This window comes from Cyclopterus lumpus, chromosome 9, assembly GCF_009769545.1.
Source record: "Cyclopterus lumpus isolate fCycLum1 chromosome 9, fCycLum1.pri, whole genome shotgun sequence".
In the NCBI taxonomy this organism is placed as follows: Eukaryota; Metazoa; Chordata; class Actinopteri; order Perciformes; family Cyclopteridae; genus Cyclopterus; species Cyclopterus lumpus.
The window spans coordinates 16,180,121-16,190,955 of NC_046974.1; the positions used below are offsets into that span (position 1 = coordinate 16,180,121).

The 10,835-nt window shown below is 46.7% G+C and overlaps 1 protein-coding gene across 3 annotated transcripts in view; it reads left to right on the forward strand.

Annotated features, from left to right (window-relative positions):
- setbp1 (SET binding protein 1) overlaps positions 1-9,928 on the forward strand; it is a 28,928-nt gene extending 19,000 nt beyond the window's left edge. For all 3 annotated transcript variants that reach the window (XM_034541129.1, XM_034541130.1, XM_034541131.1), the window contains exons 3-7: positions 1,492-1,907; positions 2,272-4,200; positions 4,305-4,512; positions 4,637-5,696; positions 9,133-9,928. In XM_034541129.1, coding sequence (XP_034397020.1) covers positions 1,492-1,907; positions 2,272-4,200; positions 4,305-4,512; positions 4,637-5,696; positions 9,133-9,638 — 4,119 coding nt within the window. In that variant the 3' untranslated portion in view covers positions 9,639-9,928. The remainder of the gene's footprint in view (positions 1-1,491; positions 1,908-2,271; positions 4,201-4,304; positions 4,513-4,636; positions 5,697-9,132) is intronic.
- Positions 9,929-10,835: the final 907 nt, after the last annotated feature.

The following is a 10,835-nucleotide window of genomic DNA, read 5'->3' on the forward strand; positions in this document are numbered from 1 at the left end:
GTGCATAAAAGCACATTCATTTTCTGCCACGGTCAATCATTTACGCCACTCAGTGTTTGCTTGTGTGAGTGCAGTGTGTGTTTTCATCCATGTGCTGGGCATTCACGTGTGTTGTTTTATGCTTGTAAGTTTGTGCAGCTTGCAACTGGCCGAAAAACAACTTCTGCAGCCAGTATGGAAGTACAACATGAGTCTAACTGCCTGATGGGACAGAAGGATGAGAGAGAAGAATGGATAGTTATAGAGAACAAAGTGGCTGATGAAATGAAGGGAGAACAGGACATTGGCAGGATCAAAGATAGAAGAGATGAATGGCTTGTTCTTGCAAATATGTGCTCTGCGATGTGAACAACGTACATTGTATGTTCCATTACGGTGTGTGTGTATACGTGTGTGAATCTGCAAAGAGTGAGAGTTAATCATCTGGCACGGTGCCGATCCATCGAGACTAAAATTGGATGCCTGTGTTATATTAGCATTTTGTGCTACTACGGGTGAGGCCAGGATTTCATACAGCCTTTGAAATGTGTACATCTACTGTATGCATATGTGAGTGAGTCTGTGTGTGCTGCACATGTGTGTATATGCAGAGAGGTAGGCCTGTGGTTAGGTTACATCTCCCTGCAGCGCAGTAGAACAGTGTCTTGTTGCGTCATACTGAGTCTGTTAATAACAGGCTAAACCACAAAGGCCATCCGCTGCTCTATTTCTCATCTTCCAGCACTGCGCTGATTATGCAGCAGTGATACATTAAGCTGGGCTATGTTGTCTAATACACTATATTAAGCTTTTACAATTTCAGTTTTATATGGACAAATATAAACTGGTTGACTTCAGATGTTAGGCCCCTCACCGGAAACATGTATATAAATTGTTTCATAGTTTCAGGACATAAATTGTATAAGGAGTTCAGGGGTTGGTCAGTATGACGATGAGTGTAAGAAACAGTTGCAAACAGTACAGGAGAGTTGTCAACAAAATAAATACGATATATAATAAATAATTATGGTCTAGGGCAGTCAGGGACATGGCTGAGCTCGGCTACTGTGTTTAATACTGTGTGCAGTCAGACACCCGCAATTCCAACCCCACCCCCCAGCTCTCACAGCATGCTGCATCCTTGCCACAGGAATTTAATTGCTCTGTAAACAAGTCTTTTGTTTAGTTGCACACTGTTTGCTCATGGGCACAATATGTATTAAAAGCTTCAGTACTGCCGTGAGTGTCATATCGGACCACAACAAATCACTGATTTGATCGGTGCTGACATAAAGGAACTGGATGCAGAACTGGATTCTGTGCGACGTACTGTGTGTATTATCTGTGTGGAGACAGGCTGATGTTATGAACACATGAAATTGATTATTCATAGATTTATGATCCCATCATTGTCATGCCGTTTGTCTATCCCTACAGCTACAAAAAGCTGTCTTGTGATTGCAATTTGTATGTAGTAACCAGTCTTTTTTTCTTCTTTTCTGTCGTCTCCAGACATACGAGCGCCAGTTCAGAATGCCTGAGCAGAGAGAGGGAGGCCTGCTGCAACTACTGGGAGATCACACTCTGCCCAAACACCAGCTTCGCAGCTCCCTCCCTCCTGGACACACACAGCAACAGCAAACGCATCACATCCTTACACAACAATTCCAACACCCTCACTCACATCAACACCAAATCAATCCAGACTGGATCACGTCTCCAGTACCTTCTGCATCCCCGGCCAATCCTGCAGATTCTGAGCCAGCCAGAGAACTGGCAGCAGCGAGTAGGAGCTCTTCGCTCGATCCAACCCAACCTTTCTCACGAACCGCTACACGAAGCCCCTCACCTCAGAGATCCCTGACTCCAGACCTGCAGTTGCCAGTGGTTACAGATGCCAGTATTCTCAACCTGACCTCTCTCAGCAGGTATGAATCGTTTCCTTGTGGATGTTATCATGAGCCAAATATAAATACTGTACACTGCACTGGGGATGGGAGAGCGTTGATGCAATGCTGTATTGTGATATTTTATGTAGCTATGTTGTATACTTTCAGGACAGTGATTCTATAATAAGGGGAAGTGAAAACTTAATATGATCAAAACAGACACAATGATTCAAGTTAGTTAATACATGAATTGCAGGAAGTCTTATGGTATAAAAGTAACTGTCTATGTATGTTCCCACACAAAAAATAGTAAAAGTTGTATAGTGTTTGCAAATTACAAAACATGTATTATATCTCCCTCCATTACACTTGTCACATTTTTTCTCTGTATATATCTCTCCAGGGGGAGGGGGTTGCAAGAGGTCAGTGAGCAGCTCTTTGGGAACATCAAGAGGAAGTACGGCAGGAAGGACTCCCAAAGGATGCTCTGTAATCCCCACAGTGCTGATACACTTTGGGGAAGACAGCCAGAGAAAGGATCGGAGAGCCCAACTAATTCAGAGGAGAGGCAGAAGTACAGGCTAGAGGAGACAGCTGAGCGGTTCCATGACGATAGAGAGGAAAGGAGAAAAGAGGAAAGAGAGCGAGCAATTGCTGGGAGGAGAGGAGACGAAGAAGACAGAGGGATGCCCATGCTGACAGAGGAAGGGAAAGGAAGAAAGAGGCGGAGAAGGCCTTCTTTTGACCAGTCATTTTCTGCAGAGGAGCCATTACAGCAACGACAGGACTCTGACACTACAGAGAAGCACCAGCCTGGGGCCTCAGAACCCAAAGTAGCACATAAGATGGAGACTCACAAAAACGACTCTCGACTTACAAGTCCCGCCGATTTCAGTAGAGAACGGATAGAAAAAGGAGAGAGAACAGATAAAGGCGATAAAAGAGAAAAGGGAGAGAGGGTAGACCGGGCAGAAAGAGGAGAGATAATTATATGCGGGTCTGACCCAGAGTCAGCGTTGAGTGCAAATAGAATGAAAAAGAACCCTGTGGGTCGTCCTAAGATCAACACAGACACCCTTAAACACAGAGAGACGGCTTATAATCACATCAACAAAGCCAATCTTAACACAAACCCCAGACTCCCTAGCCCAAACCCCAGCCCCAGGGGCAGCATCAGTCCGAGCCCGAGGGCTAGTATTAGCGCCAGTCTCAGCCCCAAACCCAGGGTTGCCTTGAGTCCTAGCCCCAGCCACAGCACCAGCTCCACAGCCAGTTCCAGAACAACCAAGGCAAAGGACAGATGGTCCTACCTGAAAGCTAAAAGCCATGCCAGCCTCACATCACCCCACAGAGACAACCGGGGAAGCCCCTCGACCTTAGCTGACCCCCCTTCAGCCTTCCCCATCACCCCCTCTAGCCCCCTCTACACCAACACTGATAGCCTCACCGTCCATACACCCATTAAGAGGAAACGAGGACGACCCAAGAAACAGCCACTCCTGACAGTGGAAACCATCCATGAGGGCACCTCCACCTCACCTCCAAGCCCACTGGCACAGGAAACCTTTGCAGGGCTAAACCGTCGGAGGAAGACACACACACTAAACACATTAGTGCAAATGGCCTCTACAACCACCAGCGCCAATTCTAATAGTCTGAAACTAAAGCGTGGTAGGGGCCCTTCCAGGCCAGTGAATAAGATGAAGCTTGGGAAAATGCAAAGCATCCTGAATGAGATACTTTCAGGCTCCAGTCAGAACGGCACTCTGGCTCTGAAATCATCTTCTGCCCCTGTTACCTCAGCTATGAGTGCCATGGCGTCCACTATTGAGGCTCGGCTGGGAAAACAGATAAATGTCAGCAAGAGAGGAACCATCTACATTGGTAAGAAGAGAGGGCGGAAACCCAGAGCAGAAACCCAAGGCTCCAATCCTCCCAAAACCACTAGGGACAAGCCCCCCCTGTCTGTCTCCACAGCCAGTCTCTATGAGAGCCCTGTAGTGCCTTCGGCCACCTTGTCTCCCAGCTCCAGTGCTCCATCCTTAAGAACCAGCCACTCTGATGCCACTATGCCCAGTTTGCAGCCCATTTCCGCCCTGCCCTCCAAAGCACCAGGCAGGAGCTTCCTCTCTGGCGGATGGAAACTGTCTCCTCCACGCCTTCTGGCTAACTCACCTTCCCACCTGTCAGAGGGGGCATCAGTGAAGGAGGTGACCCTGTCCCCTATCAGCGAGTCCCACAGTGAGGAGACTATACCAAGTGACAGTGGGATTGGGACAGACAACAACAGCACCTCAGATCAAACTGAGAAGGGCTCCGCCTCTCGGCGCAGGTACTTTTACAAACCTGAAACTTTTGTTGATTTATATTTAAGACATATATTCATAAATATGGTGGTTGTAATGTGACTTTATATTTCATGTTGTGGTCCTACAGGTACTCATTTGATCTGTGTGGGTTTGAGGCTGCGGAGGCAGCAGCCCTGGAAGCATCCAACAGAGGCAGCAGAGCACGCTGTGAACGGCAAGTAACTGCTGTTGACAACTTCCTGTCACAACAGGAAAAGAAGCAAAAACATCATCGACGGAAGAGGAAGTGCCTACAGAGCCGAGATCATCTTCACTTTCTCTCTGAACTGGAGGAGGTGAGAAACACAAATACATTATGTGTGTAATCTTTGACCAAGCACTGTAATGTGAAAGTGCATTGTATATCATGTATGTATGATGTATTTTTCTAAATGTTTCCCTTTTTCAACCTCCCTGTAGGTTGTGTTGAAGCTTCAGCAGCTGCGAGTGTCTCACAGACGATACACCTGCTACTCCCAGCAGCCGTATCCCTCCATTTTCCGCCTGAACTTCCATCATTACTATCCTGTTACCTACGACTCCTACCCCTGTGACTCCAGCTCGTACCTCCGCAGGAGCGCCGATCTGAAGGCCAAGAGGAGACGCGGCCGTCCAGCCAAAGCCAGCGAGCCAATCACATCGAAGCTGCCTTTTGTTCAAGGATATGGTTATCCGCTGGCAGGGGGAAATTACTATGCAGCACCGTATGCGATGCCTTACGCACCTCCTCTGAGTCTGGGCTACTTTCCCCCTGCTGCCCCATTTTACCTGCCCCACCACTCGCTAGGACCTGCACCTCCTTCTCCCTTCATGAGGCCTGCTGTCCCCCCTCCCAAGGCTTTCCACTCCAGTGGACACTCACAACTCCAACCAGGGGCCAAGCTTCGCAGCTCCAGTGGCCCACTCCAGGGGCCCTCTGTAAGAGGAGAGGGCCTGGGATCCCTAGGCAGTGGCAGTGCAAGTGGTCTTGCTGGGGTTCGCCTCCATAAGAGGAAGCACAAGCACAAACATAAGCACAAGGACGAACCCCTCCTTTCACTGCGAGATCGCCAGGAATTGGGTGGGCTCTTCAGCGGAGCTAAGACCAGTGCGCGCCTCAGCATGCTGAGTGACAGAAGGGACTTGGTCAGTCAGGGCCCTTCAAAGCATCTGGAGAAGCAGAGGGGCATAGGCTCAAGCCTGGGATCCAGCTTAGGGATGTTTGAGTCGGAGCAGCTGTCCACACACTCTCTCGCTGACAGCCAGTTCCACTCCCGTCAGACTCGACAGCCAATAAACAGCTTCATGAGCAGCTACAGTAGCCAAACCCAGCGGTCAGAGTCAGCTTCTGACCTCTTCTTGGGGTCACGGGGGGACGAGTGTGCAGGGCGGAGCAGGAAGACGAGGCTCGCTGTGTTTGGAGATCAGGGCTTAATGTCGTTCCAAACTGCCAGGCAGGAGCCAGGACAGATGAACAACTGCTCTGGTCCCTCCCACAATGGTAAGAACCACTTACATTAGGTTTACCTGTTCATTTTTAACCACACTGTGTATTTACAAAGGAGTGCACTGCCCCATTGCCATAATTATAAATCATGATTTATTTGATGACGTGTTGGAGGTTTAAGGTGAGCCCAAACTGCAATAACCGTTTGATGCATACTTGTCTTTATCTAACCAGTTCACTTATGACTATACTTCCTATCACTATAAAAAGCCACCCATGGTTCACCTGTGAAACATTTCTGATACAAAGCATCAGCAGGGTGTGTAGGAGTTTAACATCATGTTGAAATAGCTTTGATAACGGTTCTGCGTGCACATCCAGGGCTCCCTGCAGGGAGGGAACACTGGATGAGCATACTGTTAAGCACAAGTTGCTACAAACCAGGTAGATTTAATCATAACCTGCCAACGTTGCAGAACTTTTAATATGGTGAAATCAGGAGCATGTTAGCAAAAATAATTTTTGTCCACCATATTGTTCTGTTCCCTAGTGATAAAGAGCGTGTTATTTGCTCGCTTAATCACGTATTTAGTCAGAGTTAACAGGGTTTTCACTATTTAAATGTAGATGGCAGCATATTCGTCAAGGTGATTCCTATTTATAAATGTGCTATGTGCAGCATTATCAAGACTTAAAGCAGACAAAGAGGCAGGGTAGCCCCAAATTCTCACTTCCAGACTAATGTGTATTTTTGGTACATTCTGTATTCTGCTGTCTTTGAGCACATCTGGCTGGGGATAGAAAGAATGTAATGCATGGATGGAGACGACTATAATTCACCAATCTCTCCTTCCTCCCAACCCTCCCTCCTCCCGACTCTCCTGCCAATGCCTTTGCCAGAGATATATTATTCACACAGTGTGATTTATTTTCTACAGACACGCAGTAAAAGGCCCTTGCCTGTGTTAAAAGAGCTGGCTGGCAGCCAGGGGTTTAATGACTGGGGCCTAGTCCAGTGGTGGGGAGGAGAAGCCAGGGGCTCAGTTAGAATACACCCCCCACCCCAGGGGATCCAGGACGGATGACTCATATACACACTAACCCCCCACACACCACCACCACCCATCCAGTGTTGTTATTCCTCTTCTACCTTCCATGTCCTTCCCTTCTCCCCTATTGCTGCTTCTGCAGTTCTTGCTCTTTCTTTCCTCCTTTGCCTCTCTCCCACAATCCCCACACTCAGACTTGCCCTTGTTCCTCCCCCTCCCCCTTCTATCTCTCTTTCCTTCTTCCCTTTCTCTTTCTGCTTTTTCCCTTGTCTCCCCTCCCCCTCGTTCCCCCATTACCCTCTCTGTTCCCCATTCTAACTGGCCCTCCTCTAGCATGACTTACTGCCTCACTTCACAGCTTTAGCCCAATTAAAACACAGGCGCGCATGCATACATGTATACATGCCCACATAGACCCAAGCTGATACAAATGCACAATTAATATTATTGTCTGAGCTTGCAACTGCGAGTCTGTAAATCATGCTTCACTAAAACTACTTTGTAGTGATTTGATTTTGTATGCATGTGTGTGCGTCTGTGCTTGTGTGTGTTTCTACAGCAATCAGCAGGTCTCACTGCAGCTGACAGCAATCTATCACATGCGTATTTGCATAAAAGCAGGTCATCTTCTACTGAATTAGTGAGAATAATTGTCTTTGTGTCACATGACTTGTTCAAACACGTGCATGCACTTTCATGCAGAGAAACACTCCCGCTAAATTACATACATCAAGGATGACTTTATCCTGTCTGAAACCTGGTCTGTGAGCATGTATCTCTGTGTAGTAGTGACTTCCTATTCCACCGAGACACAGGTCCTCAGTGCCATACGGCCCCTCACACTGCTGAAGGTCACTGGTTTTATGTTCCGTGTATGCAGCTCATAAATTTCTGCTACTTTGTAGTGTGTGTGTGTGTGAGAGAGAGAGAGAGAGACAGAGACAGAAAGAGAGACAGAGAGCTGAGCGTGTGCACAGCTCATAAACTACTGCTACTTAGTGCTTTTTGCATAAGACTAATTTCACTGTCTGCCCTGAATTCTTGAGCAACAATAGAGTGAGATGTTCCGCTGAGTTTTGAACGGAGGGCAATCAGGCCTCTCTGTATTTACCCTTACACTTAGTTCATTAGTAAACACCTTGTCATGGAGCTATAAACTCTTACAACTTTATATTTTCCCTTCAACATTCGATTTGGTTTCTTTAAATGTAAAAATAAAACATTGCGTGACAGTATCACAAATCTGTGCTTGTTGCAACATTTTAATTCACAAAGTAAATTATTCTAACCCAAGATGCCATGCTCGATGAAACAAATAGGAATATTCTAAATGTGTTATACATCACTATTTAATCACCTTGCAATCCAGCTGGGCATGATTGTTGTATAAAATTCAGGGCTGCTCTAGTTTATTGCAGACATCATTTGTTCGGGCACTGCAGAAACCTGCTACATTGAATCAGCAGGATTCTGGAGAGAAAGAAGAGATGAGATGGTTAGGGAATGGAGAAATAGGAGTGAAAACTCGAGAAAAAAAGGTCAGGGAAGTCTAATGCACACTGCTTGGGGACTGGTGGCTGATTGTGCTTTTCCTCCATTTTGGCTGTGGCTCAGTCTGAGCCCCGGGAACAGTGCCCAGTCAGAGGGGGGGGGGGGGGACTACGAAACGGGACAGAGATGGGAAACAAAAAGAATGACTGCGATGGACCAAGACCAGGAAGCGGTTTCTGAAATAGAGACGGAAAGGAAATGGTGCAGTGTTACCAGTTTAATTGAAAATTAGAGAGTAGCATGTTGATGCCTATGAAGAGTAGAGTGGAAAAAAGAATGAGAGTGATGGGAAAAGGGGAAGGAGAGAGGATAGAACAGCGGGTGAAGGGCATACTGCCCAGTTCACCAGTGTGAAGGAAACAATATGGCTCCAGTTTCTCCTGCTCAGCCATTCTAAACTGCTGAATTCATTATTTGTGCATGATATGCATGTGTGTGTGTGTATGTGTGTTTGTATTTGTGTCAGTGTGAGGACATGCATGTGGATAAATGTGTCGATATGTGTGTTTGGCTCTTTGGCAGCCTGTGCTCCAGATGCGCAGGGTTGTTATTGTGTAGCGACATATTAAATGGTTGAAGGAGACATTTCTGTGGGTTTCCTGCTAGCAGAACGGGATCTCTGCTCTGTAGTAGACAATTACAGGATAGGATCTGCTCTCCTGGCTCAGCTGGGCTTTGAAAGGCTTACATGAATATGTCAAAATTAGCAGGAAGCTCTTGAAGCTAAAATAAAATAAATTCTCACCATGAGCTAAATTGGCACGATGTCTTTCCTGGCCTTTCCAAGGCTGCCCATTTTTACTGACATGCTAGCATAAAGACACCTTTTCTCTTTACAGACTTGACTTTATTTATTTACCTTTACTCATGCTTACTCTCTCCTCTCCCAGATGTTCCCACTAAGCGGAGGTATAAGCGACGCGAGGTGGAACAGATCCAGAAGGACGTGAGAAGGATGCATTCTTTGAACTTTGAGCATGTGCAGAAGATCCTCCGTGCCAAGCGCCTGCAGCGACAAGCCAAAACAGGAAACAACGTCGTCAAAAGACGGCCTGGGCGGCCCCGAAAACAACCTATAGAAGAATCAGCGCTGACTATGAGGAGTGTGGCTAATCGGGTTGATGTTCGGGGTTTGGACATGTTGTCCGGTAGGAGAGGTGATGGGAGAACTCAGGGGATGCCTGTCCTGGAGAGGTGTGATGACCTGCCAGGTAGGCAGAGCCTCAGGCCAAGCTTGATCCCCGAGCCACTGGAGTTCTCAAATCACGATTCCATCTCGGCGACAATTGAGACTGTGGTGAATCAAGCGCGATCTGTGCCTCCACTGGCCAGAGGAGGCAAACGCAGAGGCAGGGGTCACAGCAGGGACGAGTTATGGGCTCCTTCCAGTCAATAGACCTGCAACTCTGTAACCGAACAGAGAGCAGTTGTTGGAGTCAGTGCTGTTTCAGATGCAGCGCCCTTCGTTCTGAGACTCCTCGGTGCACTTTGACTTGTTTCTCCTGTCTGATTTGTGAGGACTACAGAGGGTCAAAGGAGGAGGGAACGCATACGGTACCATCCCTCTGCTTGCTAAACCCAACCAGACATGAGCCTTTCAAGAATTCATTGGACCTTCATTTGCAATGGCACTATATGGTACTGTTTGATACTGAATCTGATGCTATAAAAGTGTGTGGTACTCATGATAGTGTAGGATATTATGTGATTCTTTATGTATCTGATACAGTGATGTGTATGGTACTTTATGATACTATATCTGAATGTGGCTTTAGCCATATATTTACCAGCAAGGGGAGGGGGAATGGTTAACATTAAACTGTGCAGCTCTGCTTATTTTTGCCTTTCTGAGGACGCTTGTCAAAGACGTGGGATAAAACAGCAGTAATTAAGCCACCGTACCGCATTACTTATCCCTGTTTATTGCTCACACCCTCATCTGTACCTTCCTTGTCTTTGTACTGTCTCTGAGGAATAACTGATACTTGCTGGCAGCTCCCCGGTCGTCACTCTCCCCAATTCTTTAGCTTTTCCTGGTGCCTGCCACTCAACTTCATCTCCCTTTATCCTCTTACCTACTCCCAAATCATATTTTACATCTCCCATTGCTTGTGCTCCCTCCCTGTCATTTAATTCTCCCCCCCCCCCTGCTTAGGCCTGTCCTGAGCACTGACATATAGGCAATATGGTGGATGAGACTGTCCCAGACTGTACATAGAAACAAAAGTCCACTGTTGCCTGCCTTGTACAATGAGAAACCAGCTCATAGACATGTATACATGACATACAGTATATCAAATAGAATTGTTGTACCATAGACAATGAAAGTTGTGTATTGTTTTATAACCAAAAACAGACATGGGTGCGACTCAAGACAAGTTTGTTTTCAGACAGAAAGAACCACATATATTCATTCATACACTTCATACACATGTGTTTATATCCAGGGGGCATTGCATACAGGGGAAATATCAGGTGTGTTTTTGGTAAACCTTAAAATTGGTTTGTTGCACTATGAAAAACCATACACTTGCATCAATCAAATGCAGCACTTACATGCTTGTTCCAGCCTTATGTTTTGGCCTTCAATGGG